This window comes from Salmo salar, chromosome ssa01 (genome assembly GCF_905237065.1).
Source record: "Salmo salar chromosome ssa01, Ssal_v3.1, whole genome shotgun sequence".
NCBI lineage: Eukaryota > Metazoa > Chordata > Actinopteri > Salmoniformes > Salmonidae > Salmo > Salmo salar.
The window spans coordinates 57,850,824-57,872,967 of NC_059442.1; the positions used below are offsets into that span (position 1 = coordinate 57,850,824).

The 22,144-nt window shown below is 43.1% G+C and overlaps 1 protein-coding gene and 1 pseudogene across 5 annotated transcripts in view; both read right to left on the reverse strand.

The window, feature by feature from the left end:
* Positions 1-11: 11 nt before the first annotated feature.
* LOC106606142 (LIM domain-binding protein 3-like) lies at positions 12-20,351 on the reverse strand (annotated as a pseudogene). The gene is made up of 8 exons (XR_006770199.1): positions 20,185-20,351; positions 19,972-20,008; positions 6,371-6,751; positions 5,920-6,278; positions 5,250-5,430; positions 5,010-5,130; positions 4,661-4,776; positions 12-4,528 (listed from the first exon to the last, which is right to left on the reverse strand). The product of XR_006770199.1 is annotated as an LIM domain-binding protein 3-like (transcript).
* The window catches only part of LOC106606152 (LIM domain-binding protein 3), a 62,361-nt gene continuing 46,993 nt past the window's right edge, over positions 6,777-22,144 (reverse strand). The window contains exons 6-9 of one of the 4 annotated variants that reach the window (XM_014202295.2): positions 21,869-21,898; positions 10,967-11,095; positions 9,899-10,030; positions 6,777-7,483 (exon numbers count right to left, since the gene is read on the reverse strand). In XM_014202295.2, coding sequence (XP_014057770.2) covers positions 7,369-7,483; positions 9,899-10,030; positions 10,967-11,095; positions 21,869-21,898 — 406 coding nt within the window. In that variant the 3' untranslated portion in view covers positions 6,777-7,368. The other 3 variants (XM_045720359.1, XM_045720362.1, XM_045720348.1) reach the window with 3 other exon arrangements.

Below are 22,144 nucleotides of genomic sequence, written 5' to 3' on the forward strand. Positions count from 1 at the left end.
GAAAGACAACGTTGTGAAATAAAATGTTTATTGACAAATTTCAAAGATTCAAACCATCCTAGGGTCATTCCACCAATTCAGTGCCTTTTGAGAAGTGTAATTTCACCAAAGTTTAACATTGTCAAGAGGACATGTTCAAATTCATAAAAAACATGTTCTCATCTCAAGAGGTTTTTTAAATAACAAAAATGACTATAGAAAGGGCCTATTAAAGTGCCAAATAAATCAAATCAAAATAAAGTAACAGGGTTGACTATTTCTTCTTAAATCAACCACAAATCCCCTTGTGACAGGGGGAATGGACGCTTCTGTGCAACAGGGAGTGGCAAGTGAATATCAGCTTCCCGAGAAAAAAAAACATTTCTAGCCTGTCTATCTATGGGTAACTGGGTTGACGTGTTATGTTCGACCTGCTCAGTTTCCCACCACAAAACACCAGAAAATGGCCAAAGATAGTCAAACCATATCACCTGCTTTTAAACTATGATTTGACAATTAATGTTAAATGTTTCTTTAAAAAAAATATTTTAAAATAAATAGTTTCACCATATTAAAACAAAAGTTCAGTTCACATAACAGGGATCACGAAAATGAGGGACAGGCGTAAATGAATCAATAATCACATGAAATAAATAATCTTCAAATTACTTTGTCAAAGCAACAAAAATAACTAGGGCTTTACAATGATGGTGACAAATGTTTTGAGTAAGTGGGTTGAAATCTTCCTAGAAGAAGTGACACAGGGTTGATGGAGGGGCATCAAAATGCTGAATTTTGGCACTTTAGGTTGCCTTTATTCACATAAAAAAAAAATATATATTTATTGGATTCTCCATATGGTCTGTATTAAAAGGGCACTTCATATAATATAACAGGCTTTTAAAATGTAATATTGTTGCACAAGTTCTACTTAAATATCAAATGGACGCAAGAGGCACCCATTTTGTGGAACAACTCCCTAGAGATCTAGAGATACCAGCAGCCTATCAACATTGACTCTGGTAATACAGGCATACTTGTGGTTGTAAAACAAAAACATAATGGTGATTCGTAGTCTTTGCTGAACAATATAAATTAAGGTCATGGTATTTAATAGGCTACAGCATGCATAAATTAAGGCCCCTCAAACATTGTCCAATCCAGGAAGTTCTCAAGAGAGACGAAATCAAGCCCATTTCCTTTCCAAGATAGATACACACACACCCCGATAGACTCCTGTTAAATTCTTCAATCGTCAAGGTATATCCTTTCTCCATGTAACTCTGTTCTGATAGCAGTCAGATGCATTTCACTTAATAAAGCAATGCATAAAACGTGTTCCTATTTCTAAGTCTAGTTAGTGTTATGGTAGGCCAGGCAGGGTGAGTCGTTTGAAATATGGGGTTACAATCCAAACACATCAACGTTCCACATAAAAAGACCTTGTCTATATAGACGATAGGGTTCTAAGTACAAATGCAGCAAGAGATGAACCACTAATTCATGTGTTATTAATAATGTACAACAGAACAATGACAACAACCCTATTCCTCCCACACAGTCCATGCCAAAGAAAAAAAAACATTGACGGCCTACAACTACTCAAAGATCAAAGCCGTATTTCAGTTACTGCTTCAAAAACATATAAGCAAATCAATGATCGGATTTAAGAGTGTGGTTGTTATCTCATGCCAAGTATATACCTATTCTAATACAAAAATACTACTCTAGAAAAAAAAATACCTTCCCCGATCAAAACACAGAACATGGAAGAAGAAGCAATCCCTTTTGCACATTGGATATACATCTTGCAGCCTCACAAGTGTTTACTAAACAGCAGTACAAACAGAAATAATGTGTGAACCAACATCTAAAAGACCACTCAGCAGCCTGAAATTGAAAAGGATTGTCTTAATACAGTGTCATAGAAAAGTAACCTGTGTGCCATATAGACTGTTTAGTGAGAACTAGCCAGGAGGGAGGGAAGTGTCAAGAGTGAAGAGAACGATGAAGGCTACTTAAGTCTCTCGTTACAGAGGACAGAGATGCACCAGAGGCCTCTTACCTAAATGGAATGAATGCCTGATGGCAGAGAGAAGTTATAGTCATTTGGGAATGGACTGTGAAATTCTATAAAACTGTGTCCTCCTTAAATATGTCCTTAACTATTCTTTCATGGGGTTATTATAGCCAATGTTGACTACAGAGGAAACGTGTGAGCATTGGAAGCAGTGATATTGACATTTTGGGCTGCTGACATGGTCCTTCAGATACCAGGTGACACAAAATACACTATATTTGATTGTCTAAAAATAGCCTCAACGGGATGCACAGCATTTCTATCATCATGTTGACTCAATAGTCTTCTTTTTATTTTATTTTAAAGGGGAACCATCTAAATAATCCAAACAATTGTTTTCCCTACGCTGTCCACAATTTCTGATTATGGAGTTAATGTAATGACATTGCTGGTTGATACATGAGGCCTGGAAAAAAGCTTGACATTGAACTGTTGGATACGAAGTCCACAGGGGTGACAAATGGCTTTGTAGTGTTTTCTGGAGTGGGGACAGAGGGAACATACAGTGAGTGTACTATATAGTGACTAGTGTCTGAGGCATGCCAAGTAGCAGAATGGTGTCAACACTCTGTTGCACTCTAGTGGTTGGAAACTATACAACTAGTTTCAATACGCTGAACTTTCAGTAAACAACTATTTAGCAACAATTCAAGCCCGTCTTCATTTCCCTCCAATGGTACCATGTAAGGTTTATTCTTACCAGTTGATCTACACACATACAGTATGCATATCAAAAGTACTCAGTGTAGTGTTCTCAGTGTTATGTAAAATCACAGTATGCTTTGCTACTCTAGTGGCACAGATACATAACTAATACTGATGTTGCCTCAGTAGACATGCACTGACAATCATGTACAAAACTCATGCATGCACACACACTTACACAAACACAGAAAATACACAAAGATGTATAAAATAAACTCAAAGTATAAAGTCTGTAGACAAGCACACTGTCTCAACTGACCTTTAAGGTGTGTGTGTGCTAGTGAGAGAGAAATGATTGTGTTTGGCTGTTTTTGGCCTTGACAGATATTTCCTATACATTCTTGTTTAAATGAAGCGCTTCATACGGGTGTATGGCATATCACCATGCATAGACATCTGTTGTGTAAAATGTATCTGTAAGACCCCAGGCCAGAGCTTGGCTCCCTTAAGTGCAATTCAGAGACCAAAGCCGCGGAGACACAGTAGTCCGGCGGCCCATTGTGACATATCCATCTGGCTCTGGTCCACCATCCGTGCACCTCCCCAAAATTCCCATTACATACTATAAAAGACACAGAGTGGTTCCTTGATTTCCAGTCAGGAGCAAATCCCGTTTATGAGACACATTCCAAAAACCTAACTTCCCTACCCCATAAAGTGTTCAAATATAGCCAAAGTGTTGTCTCATCTTCTACCTGGATCCCCAACGTTGGTATAGTATTACTGTATCATAATGTAACAGAGCACCATCTTTGTATATAATAAATAAATAAATCCAGGATGAAAGAGTGAATAACAGGTTCTTCATATAATACTGTGAACCTCTGTATGATGCAACTTCATACAAAACTAAATAATTCAGCAAAAGTCCAAATATAACTGTTTTGTTTGATCAGCAATATAAAACATCCATGGATGTTATACTTCCGTTTTATTCTATGTAAATAAATAACACTTTGCCAAAGATGCAATAAATATCACTTACTAAACTGTCACTTTAATAATACCTCTGTGAAATCAAACAGTACCCGTAGGCCTGCATGTGTCAAGCTACAGTGTATTGTATCGGTTCACGTTCTGTGCTCTGTATGTCAGCGTGAGGCATCGTCATGTTTAATCTACTGGATGTGATACTAAAACGGTTTTATTACATTCACTGCAAGCTATTTGGGTTTTTTCCATTCAAAACAAAGCACACAGTGTTCCTGTGAAATAAGGCATCTTATTTACTGATTGCCCTGCTACTCCACTCAGTCTGCCTGTGTCTGTAGGCTGCTAAGGCTTTTGCTCCAGCCTCACTGGATTGAGGCCCTCCAGGACCTGAGTGGAGTAGCAAAGAATTTACATAAGAATTCTCTGATATAATATAATTCATTTGTAAGTGATATTAATAAATACAAACATAACACATGTTCGGGGGGGGGGGGCGGGGGGTGGGGGGCTGCAGCATTTTAGGCCGTTTTGTCTTGAATTTCAGTACCAATGAAAATACTTAAATTTTGTCACGCCTGATTGATCAGTTTACTGAACAGTCAATCTTGTTGCTATCATCTTCATCTTGTGTTTTTCATCATTTTGACTGGCATCAATGCCCTCTACAGGGCTCTTTGCCAAGGCTTGGGCATAGCTACGTAAGCACCTGCCCAAAACCCCATAAAACTGCAGATGGAGCATCTACACATTGATGGCGTGAGCGTGCTTCTTGCACAGGGGCTTGTCCTTCTTGGAGTAGAAGGGCTGGCCCTCAAGGTTCAAATTGCACACCTGTGGGAGACGGACATAATTGTGAATGTCACAAAGCAATATTTTTTTTGGTGTAGTCCCAAGAGATCTGAATAATAACCGTTTTATACAGCAGGAACATGGGTTATTGTACAGCGCTGTAGTCATTCTTACCGCACAGACAAAGCAGGTGTCGTGCCAAGTATGACCCAGTGCTTCAATGAACTTGTCTCCAGCTTCTACTGGAAAGTCACAGCCATGGCACTTGGTGCTGAAGAGTGAAATGTAATCTGGAAGAGAAAGCATAGATTGTGAAAACACTAGCAAAGTGCAAACAGTAGCAAAGTTACATGCGTAAAAAAAAAATGTCTATGTATATAATTCCAATGTAGTTCAGTTGCAGAAGCTGTTTTCACAGAGGACATTATGACAAACATACAGGAGCTAGTTTGGGCTCTAAAGGAAACATTTGACGCATGGGGCTTTTCATTATGTGCCATGCTATTCCATTGATCTAAAGTACCTTTCTCGCAGTAGGGCTCCCCGTCCTCCATGTGGAAGAGGCTATTTCCAAAGGCCTTGCCACAGGCAGCACACACAAAGCAGGTGGTGTGCCATGTCTGCCGCAGAGCATGCATCACCTCCTGCACACCAAAAAACACAGGGACAAAAGGTTATTGTGTGGGTGTATGTGTAGGTGTATGCACGCACAAAGTGACTTTGTGTGCGTTGTACTTGTCTGTGTTTGGGTCTGTCATCTTACCCCCATGATCTTGGTGTTGCAGCGGGCACAGGTGGGGGCAAAGAACTCTCCGTAGCAGTTCTCACAGTACACTGCGTTCTGCTCCTCCACAAAGCTGCAGTCTGCCAGCGATGTGTGGCAATAGTGACAGTTGAACTCCTCTGGGTGCCAGGATCGACCCAAGGCCACCAGGAAGGGTCCCCTGTAACGACAGAAAGCAGGTGAAAGCTATGATCCCTTATTGATGTCACCTGTTAAATCCACTGAAGGGGAGGAGGCAGGTTAAAGAAGGATTTTTAAGCCTTGAGACAATTGAGACATGGATTGTGTATGTGTGCCATTCAGAGAGTGAAAAAGCAAGACAAAAGATTTGAAGGCCTATGAACGGGGTATGGTAGTAGGTGCCAGGCCCACCGGTTTGTGACGCTGCTGGGTTTTTCACGCTCAACAGCTTCCTGTGTGTATCAACAAGGGTCCACCACCCAAAGGACATCCAGCCAACTTGACACAACTGTGGGAAGCACTGGAGTCAACATGGGCCAGCATCCCTGTGGAATGCTTTCGACCCCTTGTAGAGTCCATGCGCCGATGAATTGAGGCTGTTCTGAGGGCAAAAGGGGAGGGGGGGTGTAACTCAATATTAGGAAGGTGTTTTTAATGTTTTGTACACTCAGTGTATTGTTGTTGTTACCTGATCATGTTGTTGCAGGCTCCACAGAGGGGTGCTCTGTTGCTGTTGGCAGCGAAAGCGCTCCGCCCTTTGGGCAACGCCCCGGGCAACGGGATTGAAAGGGGCAGGGGTGGGGTTGTAGGGGGAAGGGCTTGGGTTATAGGCAGGGCTTGGGGCAGAGTGAGGGGTGTGGGCAGAGCCAGGGTGTGGGATATAGACCGGTGCTGGTGGGGCACTCTGAGGTAGAGCAGGCACTTTCATGCTGGTGCTGGTGGTCTTGCTGGGGTCAAACTTGTTGGCAAAAGAGTCGTCAGTGATCCAGGGGGGCCTGCTGGAGGGGGGTTCAGGGGCGGCGGCTTGGGGTGGAACAGGGGCAGGAGCTATGACCCAAAGAGACACCCGGTTAAGTCAACACTATCCATATTGTTAACACACATACAAATTGTCACACAGCGCCACCTGCTGTAACTACCTGGCACGATGCAGGCGGTGCTGACCACCTTTGGTGGGGGGAGGGCCCACAGGGATCTGGATGGAGCTTTGCTGCATGTGAGGAGACTGCTGCATGTGAGGAGGCTGCTGCATGTGAGGAGGCTGCTGCATGTGTGGAGGCTGCTGCATGTGTGGAGGCTGCTGCATGGGAGGCTGCTGCATGGGAGGCTGCTGCATATGCGGGGCCTGGTGCATGGGGGGCCCCTGGTACATGGGAGGTCCCTGCTGCATGGGAGGCCCTTGGTACATGGGAGGCCCCTGCTGCATGGGAGGCCCCTGCTGCATGGGAGGCCCCTGGTACATGGATTGCCCCTGGTACATGGGAGGGGCTTGTTGCATGGGGGGAGCCTGGCCATACTGGCTGCAGAAGGATAAACAAGAAGCTGAGTGACATCATCACCACCTAGACGGAAACATATCTCTACTAGTCTGATTATCAGTTCTGCTGCTTTCTGTCATAGTTTAGACAATATAACAATCTAAACTGGGAAACTGTACTACAAGTACCAATTACTAATAAGGAGACTTAGCACTATGCCTCACGATTAAACCTAGTGCACTGAATGCTGGACAGCCACCCCTCTCCTTCCTGACTGAGTGTCCACATATGTTTTGAGTCTTACCTGGAGCTCCTCCACTTCACCAGACACGTTTAACTCAAAGGTTAGTGGGAGTTTAATATAGCAGAGACCCACACACAGAGAGAGAAAGACAGCCTGGTATCAGAGAAACAGTGTTAGAACAGAGAGCCTCAGTTATGGCAGTGAGAGAGATTCACAGAGTCGCCAACAGATTTCATTTGAGAGGAGAGAGAAGCAGGTTTTGACATATTTGTAAGAAAGGGGAGGTTAAAACGCAGGTTAAAATGAACACTGTCAAAGCACGATTTTCATCTTTCGAGCTAAAAACAGAGGGAGGGGAATAAGGGTGTGTTATTCCAGAAGTGAAGTTATGTTGACAATAAGGGAAGGAAGCACACTATCCAGATGTTCTATGGAGAGTGGCATCTGGATAAACTTCCCCACAGAAGTACCTGGAGACTGAGGATTTGTACTGGGAGCTGTAACCAGGGGCAGACTGTTGCAGGCTGTAGCTATAACGCATCAGAAACAAAAAGGGTCAAGGGTCAAAAACGGGTCAAAAATAGCTCTTTGGATGAAGGCCATGTACACCTATACCTGTATGATGCCGTGCTGCCCAAGGAGTTCGTTTCCGATAATGGCATCCGGTTTTTAAATATTGCATGTGCAGATGTAACTTTTCTCCACTGTTTACTGAAGGAAAGTAAGAGTCGTCGGATTTCTCACATATTGTAACATTATCAGATCACAGCAGTTTCATTCTAACTGCTAGTCAGTCAGCCTAGTTTGACCACAGAGTCAGCTGTGTAGCTTTCGAAGAAAGGGCAGCACCCAATCAGCAGTCTCTTTGAAGTATAGGTGAACTTGGTTTCATAGCAATACCTTTGTGAGAGCACACATTCACACACAAAGGAAATATATATATATATCCTAGAGAGACAAAATTAAACAGGTTCTGAAAATCCATGATCCTAACATTGCCAAACCAAATCAATACACATCTAAGCTCCTACATACCATATCTGTATTTATCCCCATCATTCAAGGAAACTATATTGATACTACACACACACACACACACACACACACACACACACACACACACACACACACACACACACACACACACACACACACACACACACACACACACACACACACACACACACACACACACACACACACACACACACACACTCCTGGTAACACATCCAACCCACATTGTTTTCTTTTCAATGACACAATTATTAGGAAACTTTCAAGTGAGCCACAGGACCACTTCTCAAAAACACACTACCATGCAGGCGAGATGAATTCACTTCAAACCACCCTTCACTGCACATCATGAGTTGATATAGCCTTCACAGTTTTAAGCAACTGTGGTAAACACACTGGCTCCAGGAGATCCCTATAAAATACCACTATTAAATTAAAGGTTAGATTTTATTTCTTTCGTTATTAAAACACAGCTGTTGATACAAAACAAAAAAATTGACCCTCTACAATGGTTGGCTGAACCAAACAACCTTGGGGATCATTGAGTCATAAGTAGCATAAACCCCCTTGTTATGCAAAGCAAAACAGGTCATTTTATAGACACTGACAAATCAGAGGGTATTATACAAGCACAGAAAATAGTCATCTTTTGTGATAAGTGTCACATTTTAAATTGTGTTCAATTTGTACCAGATTCGACAGCATTCTAGCCCACATAATATGACCCTTTCAGCTATTGTACTATGAAGCATTACATCGATCAACAGCTGCTATTGCCTGTAGCCACCAGTTAGCCATTCAGTAGTGGACTAGAATGGTGCATCACAGCCATAGATAACGATTTAGTACATCACTGATTTGCAGGATACAAATGATTGTGATTGACATCCAAGTGTTACGCCCTTCTGCTGTTCTATGACAAACTACCCCCCCCAGATCATAATTAGTCAAGCCAGTGTGTGAGCATGCAGTTGAGCAGTGACGTGCAGAGTGAGCATGGGAGAGCGTGGGATAGAGGAGCTACCGCCATCACACAAGGTGGTACAATCACTAACTGGACTACTATGTGCACTACCGCGTGAACTACTCTCATATCACTAATTATGTGGCCTTCACAGGTTGAACAGAGCCCATTAATACCAACTCCGAGAGTCCGCCGTTCCTTACTATGACATGCAAAGGTCCAGACTTGAACGGGCCTGTGGGGATTTTGTATGTGTGTTAATGGAAGAAACAGGGTGACCTGCAAATTCTAGATGAGAGATGGAATGTCAGAAAAGTCAACCTCAGCGTGATGTTAGCTACATTCAGCATTAAATGTTTTTTTTTTTTTTATATTGGGGTCAAACATATCTAACCATTAATAATTGTGAAGGGAATATTGACATTGTGGAGAAAGAGGTGCAAATTAGTCAAACAAAAACTTCAGTCAGCAATCGCAAATGCTGCCAAACCCCCACATGAGCTTACATTCCTCTGCTTGTCCCTTTAGACAATCTGCAGTGTACAGTCTGCACATCAAGCCTCGTGGACATTTTCCTATCCATTCAGCTATAATGGAGAGAGCTAATGCAAAGAGCTTTTGGAGAGAAGTTGGACCCGGTGCAGGCGAGCAAAAAAGTTGCACCGACCTATTGCTGTCCCATAAAATAGCATGTATCCAATTGGGGCTGTCGCAGTTAATTTTGCACCACTTTTCATGCTGCGACAGATGTAAATAATCCGATTTTCTTATGAAACATGGCCAATGCGAATGAAGCAACGCTGCAGTCATGGCCTTGCGCCTTTGATCCGGCTAGTGTCCCAAAGTTGACTTTTTTTTTTTACCCTCCTGTCCCCTATCCCACGTACCTAAGCAACTCTGCACCCCACTGTCTGTGACGTGGTCAGTATCTCTGTCACTGTGTCAGTCTGTCCAGGTGCGTGTGTACCTCAGGTGCTTGGGTTTCCCAGAGGGCAGGGTGCGCTTTCGTTTGGGCAAAGTGCTGGTTCGGAACACTGGGGTGATTGACAGAGCCTCCAGCGCAGAGGTGGGCGGTGGCCCTTGCTTATAAACCTTGTTTCTTAACGAGAGCCAACAAGAGAGGTCTGAGAGACGGTTTAGGGCTCACTCCAATTCCCTCCACATACACAATGAGAACTTAGAATTTGTTATGCCATCTTAAACCCTCTGAAATACTACACTGTAATGCAAAATAGAAGGTAACACTTTAGTTGGAGAGTCCTTAGTAGATGTTTTATACATGTTCAACTAACTGTCAACAAATTGCCCACTAACAATAACTATCGTATCTGCCCAATCTCAATATGTATGGCCTTTCGTGGTACCCTGCAAGTAGATGGGACACCATTTTTTATGTGATTTTTAATCCTACTGACAAACCACCATTCATGGATACGATATGATATACTTTATTGTCCATTTACATGGAAATTCATTTAATCTGCTGTGATGGTCCAAAATAGTTTTCGGAGGGTGCAATAAAGTAGTATAGACACCATGCCTCTCGATGGTCCAAAAACCTAATCCAGTAGTCTAAGAAAATGATCTCAGACACCCCCATTGAAGGTTCTGAGGTCCAATGGGGTGATCTGGGGTATTTCACCAAGATGCAATATCTGGCTCATGTAATTATGTCGAAGAGAGTTATTCGCCAACCCTAGCAAGCTGTTGCATATAAACTGACTTGCAGTTGGTAGTTTGCTAATAGTTTGAGCATCTATAGATCATCTATTGTGGACAATCCAAATAAATCCTGTTTGACACCCTGTATACTCTTACATCCACTATTTCAGCATCAGAAAATAAAGCTCTCCCAACCCAATCCATATTCCTCACAAACCTCTTCTCTGGCCCCCCATAAAATAGCAAATATGTACGAGCATCTGTACCTGCTTCTCCCCCTCCTATCTCAACCAAATCCACACAGTGGCCTATCTCCTGACTGACATAAAAGGTAGAAACTGGGACAGGGGGAGTGATTGAGTGACAACTGTACCTAGACTGTGTAATCAGAGCAGACGAGATATGGGAGGCTGCATGCGTCAGGTGGCGGGGTGCCCCAGAGGGGACTGCAGGGGCCTCAGGGGCCACTGGCTGTGTCTGGGTGGCTGGGGGTGGCTGCTCGCTGCAGAGGACAGAGTAGAGTTAAAACAGCCAGGAAGGATCAAGAGAGGGAGGTCGTGCTCTGGGGGAACTAGGAAAGGGAATTTGGGGAACGCTTTGTGTGACATATTGACTGTGTTCACTCTGCAAACTCTCTCTAGATTTGACAGAACTGCCTGCTTCCTATGGGGGGCGGTGGCAGTGATGACCAACCATAGAAGCAACAGCTTGCACAGGCCCCGGTCATTGTTGTATTGTATTAAGGCTGGTCAAATAAAAAACAAGTTTAAGATGGATGGATTGTTATGATGATGATGACGTTAAGGGTTAAAGGATGATGGGTTTGGCAGACTCGCTCTGCATGACTACAGTACTCCACTGCCTTGAGGCTCTCTGTTCTCACACCGCTCACAGACATGGCAAGTCTTCCCAGTGTCTCTCTCCTCACAGTTTCCACGCAGTCCAGATGATCACAGCATCATCAGACTGTTTGACTTACCTTGGACACTGAATATGGACACTCTCCCCTGTGAATGTACTAAACCCAAAGCCACTTTAAAATGCATGCTGCTCATGAAACCTTTCACCTAACCACTCATGTAGTACAATCAAGGTTTTCCAAGTCTAATTGGAACATAAAAACAAAAACACACATTTCAATAAATGTTCAATCAATCACATCGAAACAGTCGAAACGGAAAAAGTGAGACATCAGAACAAAACAGTCACTCTCAATGAAAGTGCACACACAAATATAGGTACATACCAAAGAAAAGGAAGAGCACTCACTTGGCGGAGGACAATGAAACCACAACAGACAAAAACTTTCAACCCACACAGCATTACCTCTCAGGGGTGGGTTCAGGGGGTACGGGGGCGGGCTCTGGAGACTGCGAAGCAGCAGGTGAAGCCACCTGATTGGGCGAAGCAGCGCTAGCAGGCAGAGCGACAGGTGCGGGGCTGATAGAGATTGGAGCATGCTCAAAAGGGCTACTGCATAAGAGGTTAGGTTGCATTGAGAGAAAACCATCAGCAGTCCGTAGCCGAAAATCATATTTACAAACAGCCCATGTAGGGCTAGGTGTATATGAATTAGATAGTTCATGTCAGCACAAATAGACCTGTAAAGATATATGGCCTCAATCACACGCAAAACTAAAAGCCTTGATATTGTTCAGCCCAATGCAAGGATGTCCATCAAGGAACAAATTGAAAAAGAGTAGAAAAATAAATCAATTACAATTATTTACGAGTCTTCTCTTTCAATATAAGGAGTTAGAGCTCGAGGTGAGCAAAAAAACCCTATGCAGGAAATAAAAACCTCACAGAAAAAGAAAGCAATCTGCTCATAAGATAAAAGGGACATTTGAACTATAGGTTTCGGGTGAGTCGCTGGAGACCGTATAGAGACTGGCAGCGGGGTTGAGTGGAGTGATATCTGGTTGTATAATGGAAAGCTGCCTAGCTGCTACTGCAGGAATCGATTGTGCATAACGGGGAATGATTAAATAACTGTGTCGAGACAAGCCAGCTTCATCAATCATGTCCAAGGCCAGAGAGAGAGGGTTAGAGAGGGTACCATCTCACTGGGATGAAGCAGGCTATATGCATCGTCTTCACTTTATTAACACAGTGCATTAAACATTGATTTGTAATGGTATAGAATATCATACTAATATAATATAATCAGAGACAATCTAAGGTGTCGGGAGAGTTTCAGCCACGAACCCTGCTGGGGAAAGGATTAAACAGACTATATTACAACAAAAGCAACAAAAAAAAGGAGAGAAAAATGTGAACACTCAGTCAGCATGGCATAATCAATGAGTGCACACTACAGAACATTTGTGAATTGACCTTTAAACCTAAGTAAAAACGAACAGATTTTGACATTTAAACACAGCTGACTTGGACATGAGGCCAAAACATTGAGTGAATGACAGAGAGAAGGTGGGGTTGAGGTTGCCCCACTCCGGACAGGGGAGAACGGAATGAATGCAATGCCCAGGGGGAGCTGCCCAGGCTGGAGGACAGACAGAGGATGGCAGGCATCTAGCAGCAACAAGCCTGATGGTGGTAGACCGATGGCTGACCCCTACTCACGTCCATCACCCTGACCTCTTCTCCTGGACATCTCTCTGAACCCCCCCCACTCTTGACATCACTCTTGATTGATGTCGCTAGTCCATTCTTCCTGTTGACATTTACAGGCAGGTATAGAAGGGATAGTTGGAATGTCATATGTCAGGGAGGTGGTGTGGCACAGAGAGAGGTCAAGAAACAGTGGTCTCGGGTGGTCATTTAACCCCTCATCACTTTCTTTGGTGAACCCGTGAGGTTAGCAAGTGCTCCTAGGTTGTGGTTGTAGTGTGTCTTTCTATGGTGTGTCTCACGGCTAGTTGTGTGGAGTACGGAGTGGAGTGTTGGTGTGTCGGCAGGGGAGGTGGAAGGATCAGTACATATAGACAGGTGATAGGCGCTCTCAGTTTGAGTGACAGAGGAAGTGCCTTTGAGGTTGGGTACAAGGACAGGACAGGCCACAGTCACACAGATACTAAAGACACTATTATTTCTGAATCCAACCAACCAAGTTTTCATCAACAAAGTTTTGTAGCGTTAACTGCTTTCAGCTAGAGAGACCGCTACAAAGTCACTTTTATCTGATGGGAGTGTAGGGCGTGTAGGGCCAAAACTCCATCCCACCACAACAGGCTGAAATTTCAGGTGGTCTTTTCAAACAGCTCTTATACTAAAAGGGCAGTATTATTCCAATCTCATAGTGTGGGAATTATATTTAAAACACAGATAAATCACGTTTTTGACTGCACTGGGCCTTTAAAAAAAACATTTTTTTGTTTGTTTTTTGTTCAGAAAACTTGGGGGGGGGCCAAATTACATCACCCATGGGCCGAATTTGGCCCACGGGCTCCCCAATAGGCGGCTCGTGGGCCAAATTCGGCCCACGAGTGATGTAATTTGCCCCCCCAAGTTTTCTGAGCAATAAACAAACAAAAAAAAACATTTTTTAGAAAGGCCCAGTGCAGTCAAAAACGTGATTTATCTGTGTTTTAAATACAATTCCCACACTATGAGATTGGAATAATACTGCCCTTTTAGTATAAGAGCTGTTTGAAAAGACCACCTGAAATTTCAGCCTGTTGTGGTGGGATGGAGTTTTGGCTTGCCTGGTGACTTCATCAGGCAGTAAATTAGTAAATAGACCAATAAGAAAGAAAGATCCAAAGCTCTTTGCCAATGACAGCTAGTTTTAAGTTTTCCCCTCCCGCTCAGACCACTCCCAGACAGTCCTAGCAAAATTCTTGCTTGAGAAATTGCTCTTTGCTAAGAAGCTATTTTTGTTTCTTTTTGAACATTTTAATTGAAAACAATCCCAGTAAGATTGTACATTTTTACACAGAAATGATTTGATATTGAGATAAAAATGGCTGCAATGGACCTTTAATAAAATACAAAAATCACCAGTAATTGAGCTCAATGTGATTTTAATTTAGGAAATATGTTCCCCAAGACTGTAAAATCACTAGAAAATGAGCTCAAATTTTAATTTAGGAAATCTGTTCCGAAGCATTCCCACACATAAATAGAGAAGCATATGTCATGGTATCCCAATGTAATCAAGGTTGGAAATAAAAAATATTTTTGTCAAATATTATATCTGTTTGGGATTCTTGCAGTCAATTTACAGTTTACAAACGATTTATAACTACTGGATGTTCTGGCCCCCCGACCATCAGCTCACAATCAGCCCACGGCTGAATGTAATTGTGGACCCCTCTAGGGTATACGTTATATTAGCCTATCTGGCATCGGTACAGACATCTAACTCCAATACTACTGGATCTCTATTTGAACTCAGACAGCCATGTATACAGACGCACACATAGGCACAGACAGACTTTCCTCACAACAAGTGGTTTATATAAACAGACATCCTGTGCAGCTCACTTGGTACACACATAGGACACTGGCCTTCAAAAACACAATAACCCTCTCCATGCTGTATCAATAGATTGCATTGACAGAATTGTTGTGATGCGTTTCCAGATGTATTGAGGGAATGAGTGTTTCAAGTTGGGGGCATAGAAAGGATATTGTGCTTTGAAGGCTGAAATCAAAATCTGTTACCTCAGATTAACAACATAATGGGAAGGGGGAAAGAAGAGAGAAGAAGAGAGAGGCCACACCTGACAGAGAGATGTTAAAGATAGAAGACTGCATACATGCACCACTCTTTCATCTATAAACAGTTAGGAATTCGAATGACTTAATCTGTACACTAAAGCCATTAAATTTCTCACTTTCTTTCACTGTGGAAAGGAAAAACTTGAGGATAGTTTTGAAGAGCAACAAATCTATGTCTGGTAACGTCTGCTTGGCACAACTGTCAACATAGGGGAATTGTGATTGCTCCCACTAAAGCAGCTGGGTTAGTAAGGCAGCTCCATGGGCAGGCAACCTTCTCAACTACAATTTCACTCTGCTCCTCATTCTCTGGGACCGAATGACCACTCCGGGTTAGGCAGGCAAACACTGGCATGTATTTGCATGATACTGGTGAAATGGGCAAGCAAGGGCAGGCGTTTGAGAGACCAGACCATGCTCTTACGGGCAATTTAGGAGGACGATAATTGAGATTACAGCTAGTCAAGGCAGGGGAAATGGGTCTAGTACAACAAACAGGTATGTATATTACCACGTTCAGCTACTTCAAAGCAGCAGTGAGCTCTAACCATGGAGGTTTAGGATTTGTGAGTGGGGGTTGAGGGAGGGAGATGGCTTACTGCAGAGCTGTAGTAGATGAGGAAACCACTGACTAACAGGTGCTACAGGCAAGACTCTAAGACAAGGGAACGCAATGAGTCAGACACACAACATGAAGACCGACACAAACACATACTGTAGCTGTCAACAGGTACCCCCTCACCTTCTGTGCCCTTTACATGATTCTCGAATGGTACATAGGCCCGAATCAACTCTACCTTCTTGACGGTCCGAACTGTGATTGGTCCCATGGATTAAACCTACAATACAACTTCGTGTCGGCCGATTGTCACAAGCTTATCTATAATATTGAGACGACCCCTACGGTCCTTGACGCTTTCCAAAACAATATCATTTTCTAAAAGAGACGATACGAAGATGGGAAGTCACATGGGCACTAGGCCCCTGAAATGGGCCCTAGAAGTCACCAACTGCAAAAAAAAAAAAGAAAGAATCTTGCCGACCACATGGGAACTGAGCACACACACCGAATGACCTTCCACTAATTTGGCGGTGAGGGTGGGATGAGAGAGTAGGATAGCCATGTAGTGACGTGCCGAAATTTGATGTGAAGCAATGACGCCTGTCCTGATGTTTAGGAATGTTTGGTGTGTCAGTTCTTGAATCTGTGCTGGAAATAAAGCGAGGGAGTGAGGTACAGGAGGCCTAGAATACTCTAGTGGAACTGAAGTGGAGAATGAGATTCTGTTTTGGGGGACGGAGACTGAGGCCGGTGTATGATAGAGGAGGATGAAGAGGAGGAGCGATGAAGGGCGAGAGGGGGTCAGCCACCCAGAGGCACTCCAGTGCAAACACACTGTCTTCCTGTGCATGCATTGCATGCAGGTGGAAATCTCTCTCAGGGGAGGTGAGGAGGAAGGGAAGAGGCAGTTAGCAGAGGTTACCAACAGTTACAGACGGGCATTAATAATCCATTCATCGGCCCACAGCAGAGCTAAGTAACAGCAGCTCCCCTATGTGACAACCATACAAGCAGAATTACCTTTCAAAGGGCTTTCAACGCCTTCAAACATGGCCTCGCCAAATCTCACTACTCACATATTTGACTTCCTGTTCTCCTCTCTTACGCGGGAGGACGGGACGACGCCCAACAGGGTGTTGTCTGACGGCTGTACTCCTGATATGATAGTCCCTTCAGCCACATCTGACCTCCCTATAGTAGCAGCTAGAGACTCTTGCCTCGACAAGGCCTAAATGGACAGACCGTTGATATAATACTGCTCCTATGTAATAACAGACAATCAACATAATATTGACCTCTGTTTAGGGAATCTCACAATTGATGGCATGATTATATTAGAGCTAATGATGGCTGAGTACAATAATAATACAGTAATCGCTCCGTGTAACAGACTAAATGGCATGTGTGGAGAAGATCAAAGCCTTGTTTTCTAAATGGTGTACCAATGAAGCACGTCAGTTCATCCTTCTGTGGGTAATATGAACATTAGCTTGGTTTATTTCTACAGTCTTTCTAAAGAACTTTTTCGGAATCCAATCTCAATGTGATTGAATGATGTTATCTGTCATAAATATCTTATCACACTATCAGTGGTGTAAAGTACTTAAGTAAAAATACTTTAAAGTACTACATTCCTAAAGAAAACAATGTACAGCTTTTGGTCAGCTTTTTACTCCATACATTTTCCCTAACACCCAAACGTACTCATTACATTTTGACAGGAAAATAGTCCAATTCACGTACTTCACGTATCAAGAGAACATCCCTGGTCATCCCTACTGTCTCTGATCTGGCGGACTACCTGAACACAAATGCTTCATTTGTAAATTAATGTCAGAGTGTTGGAATGTGCCCCAAAAAACGACTTAAGAAGTACTTCAAAGTATTTTTTACTTAAGTACTATGTAAATAGAAATATATAAACGTTGTGCCGTCTAGTTTGCATAATATAAGGAATTTGATACTTTTGATACTTAAGTATATTTTAGCAATTCCATTTACTGTTGATACTTAAGTATATTTAAAACCAAATACTTTGACTTTTACTCAAGACTTGAGTCATTTTGTATTAAGGTCTCTTTACTTTTACATTTGGGTACTTTTTCCACCACTGCACTCTATATGAGGCAATGTAGCTAGGTTATTAGATATTCCAAAGCCACTTACATTATATAAAATATCTCTGTTTTGTCTAGGTCAAGTTGTACGTATGTATAATGTTCCCTCTGATTAAAGTCATACTTGTAATCATGTGGCCATCTGGCCATGAGCCAGACTGGAGCCTATCCTTTAATCTTTTTAAAAAGTCAGTGCAATGCACAATGCAGGCAGCACTCCTGATTATCACTGTAATAGTCCACTTTACTTTATGCCATTCACTCTCTCTGGGCAATTCTCTAATTCCTCACTTTCTCATAGGCTGCAAGGGTTTGCTGCTCTCCACAAATTCCAATGAGCCAGAGCCCGAGGATAAGGAAACAAACAAGCCATGTTTCATCTGTGAGTGATTCATATTAAGAATAATTACGACTTTGGAGCCTTGAGATCTCTGTTACGTTCTATGTAATGGTTCCTTGGGAATGGCTTTGAATTTCTAAACAAACAACTGATTTTAGTTGAGAGTTTTTGATGAATCATACAGATGTAGGATCTCAATTTGACCAGTATTGTCACAGCAAAATAATCCTGCATCAACAGGATTTGAACGGTTAGTCCATATATTGTTGCTTGATTGGTGGTTAAGTTATTACTTGGTCAAAATTGGGCTACATGAAAAGTGCAATACTGTTAATATAACTGTGTTATTGAGTGTTTTCAGTTAATTTATTTAAATCATGAAGCTCATCTGCATTTCCTGCGGTGCAGGAAAATTCTCAACAACAAAAGAGTGATCAAATTAAGATCCTAGACCTGTATCTATAATTGTTTATGGTCTCTAAGAGGGTGTTATGCTGCTATGCCTTAAAGGTAAGCAACTATTTCCTCTATAACTTCCATTTAAAGCTTATAAACTGCTACATCAAAACTGAATCTCTTATCTTTTCAGAGAAAAAAAATCTGATACAAAAGCAACCAAAGGAAAAATGTGTTTCATTCACAGTGGTATCGCTTTTATTCATACTTATATCACAATGTCAAACTCAAATAGTACTAATTTAAGGTTGAAATACAATCCAACTTTTTATACCGCTGCAATTAATTTTGAAAACTAGGATCAACTTTCAAAGCCAGAATAAGAGGGAAAGATGACATTGGGCTAAAATCTCCATTACAACATGTGATCAACAAGTATTGAACAAACCTCTTTCCACTAACTCACATTCCAGTATCTTTAGCCTGACCTTCTCCTCACTCACCTGCTCTACCCTTCTCTGATTGCTACAGTTACATTGGGTCTGACGCGTCTTTTAAACCAGGGTTTTTTCTGGCACGTTAAGGATTTGAGCAGACAGGCCATTGTGCCAATTTTTCAATTTGGCAAAACGTGGGCCTTTAAATTCTGTGTCAAACCTTTCCCTGTGGCATGAGGAAAGACAAAAAGGAAAAGGGGGAAGAAAGAGAGAGGGAGAAAAGGGGGGATGAGAGATGGGTTAGGGACTGTGGCCTCCACTCCCCTGCCTGAGTCCTGTGAGGGTAAGAGTGCACTGGGGGCTTCCAAATTCTCCACAAACACAAATCAACCCCACTCCTGGGTGGGTCTATGATGTCCTGCACTATACTGTATCAGGGTCCCTGATGAATTATCTCAGGCATGAGAAATCACTAACGAGAAAACAAAAAAGTGATCCACGTTCTGTGTCGTTTCAGCTGGAAGAGTCTAACAGACTGCTGGGAACTTGTGTAAGCTCATCATGAGGGCTATTTGTAATCCATGTGAGGGGCACTGCAGTATCGATACACTTCAGACTATTCTTACTGTTGGCTCAGAATGACATGAGTCACATGCTAACCTTCAAGTTCAGCACAGAGAGTGGTGTGGAGTTGGGGCCTGAAGCAGGGCTGAGTGACCCTGTGACCCTTGACCTCCTAGCTCACAGCAGGAACTCTGCTCTGGGCTCATATGGTCTGGTCTGGAGCAATGCCTAAATGTAGCTTTTCTGCTAGGCCACCGGTCGCTGCTGCTAGCTGCCTACCTTGATTTCCTCAGATGTTCCACGTCTGGGTCTTGCACTACAGGAGAGACACAGAGAGAAAGAGACACAGAGCGAGAGAGAGAGAGACAGAGAGAGGGCGAGAGAGAGGGAAGAAGAAGAAGACAGAAGAGGAACCATCAGTAACTGAGTGTTTGGCAGGGTAAGAAGGGTTGACTAATCTAAATGAAACAGAAATAGAATAACACTACTTACTGAACTCCGTTCCCGTGATGTGGGCGAGGAGGCGGAAGGACTTGGACTGCACCTGGGAGGAGCTGCGGGCCCAGTCATTCAACTCCGTGTCCCTGTCTGCAGTCTTGATGACAGCCTGATACACTGGGGAGGCACTGTCTACCTGAGCGTCTTTTACAGGGAGTGAACTGGAACCACAGAGAGAGGGCTGGCTCGTCACACTGCCACTAATTCCTACCCACCATCGCCATCAGGGCGTATAGGGTTTGGGGGTTGTTATTCGGGTTTCTGATCACAGTATTCAGAAACTGCAGCCCAGTGGTGATGATTTATTATTGGGGCATGTCTGAGGGTATACATATACTATAACTAACTTGTGTAGCCTGCTTGGATGACTAAGGAGCATTTAGGGGAATCGGGAGAAGACCTATTTCATAGTGTGATGTCAAAAACAGGATTGGTCTTGCATAAGGGGAGCTGCAAGAGAGGGGCTTAAAAACTGGACATTAAAAAGGAGCATCCGCCAGCGTACGCTCACACAAACCAGTGATGGAATGCTAAAAAGCTGTCTAATAGTTTCCTATTTTCAGAAGCTTGCATGTGAAGCATTATGGCTGCATAGCTACTAGCTAGCTTGGACCCTGTGGTATCTTTCCTCAACAGCATACTTCAGAAATATCATTTCAAACAATAAAAAAATCAAAAATAGTGTACCTTCAGCAGGAGGAGGAAAGAGCTCAGAACATTCCGTTTAGTGTCGTTATTAAACCAGTGTAGTTCCTGGTACATGGCATAACTATTGCTGGTCAGCTGCGCATTCCCTGAGTACTGATTAGGAGGGTCAGAGTAGTTCTGGCCACCTAGCTGAGGCCCTCCTCCGTTAATTTCCTTTTTTATATCCATATAAATCATGCATTTCTTTTTTGTTGCAATTCAAGAGAGAATTGACTTTTGATAACATCACAGCAGACAATAAAACCTATTTTACAGAGAGCCTTGAAACATAAAGAATCCCTGTGTAGCCAGCGGCGGAGTGGACACCCTTTAAAAGAAACGGTTTGCAACACCATGACCAGAACATTATGGAGACTGGAGGAATGAGTGGAGTGGGGAATGATTGATGGAGAAACTGCCAAATAACACAATTATGATCCTGTGGTTGACCTGTAGGCAATATCGGTTTGCACCTCACTCTGTGCTTTTCTAAAAACTCAAATAATGTATGGCATGAAAACGTCTAAATCGATGGATGTTTTCGATACATTTCAAAACAGCACAATTTCAGCACAATTTTCCAACTGAATGGAAAATTGTTTGTTAGTAATCAGATAGTCATTGATAAAGAGCTACACACCATATAGTGATGTTCTCTACAAACAGCTGCTCTGCAATCAACCCCCGTCAAACTATGACGTCATCATTGGATTAAGGGTGCAGAGGCAATATCCGGCAATTCTAGACGTCCTTCCATCAACCCACAAACTACGCCAATTGGTGGTGTGTGTCGAAAATTGCCATGGCTAACAAAATCAGACCCTCCATTCAGTGTGAGGACGTATTGGGTTAGCAGAGAGAAGGTTTGGGACGAGCGAGGTGGACAAGCAAAGAGTAGTGAGGGAAACGGACATGGAGGAGGCGGCGGAGGGATATGAAGAGACAGCACACAGGCTGTGCTCCGTAGGTTGTCACAGAGCGGTCTACTTACGCCAAGGGGGAGCCGGCTGGGACTTCCTCTCTGTACAGCAGGGATGGGGTGGGGCAGGGCGAGCAGGCGAGGTGGAGCCGTGGATGGATGAAGAGGGGTGGGGGGGGGAGAGAGCAGCATGTCATGGTGCGTGGGATCGACAGTGCAGTGATGGAGTTGTTTGTGGAGGAACCAAGGAAGTGAGAGAGGGAGGATTAGATATGAATCCCATAGGGGATGTCAGAGTGAGAACCTTAGTTTTCCTCAAACTAACCCAGAAAAAGGACGCTTTTCTCC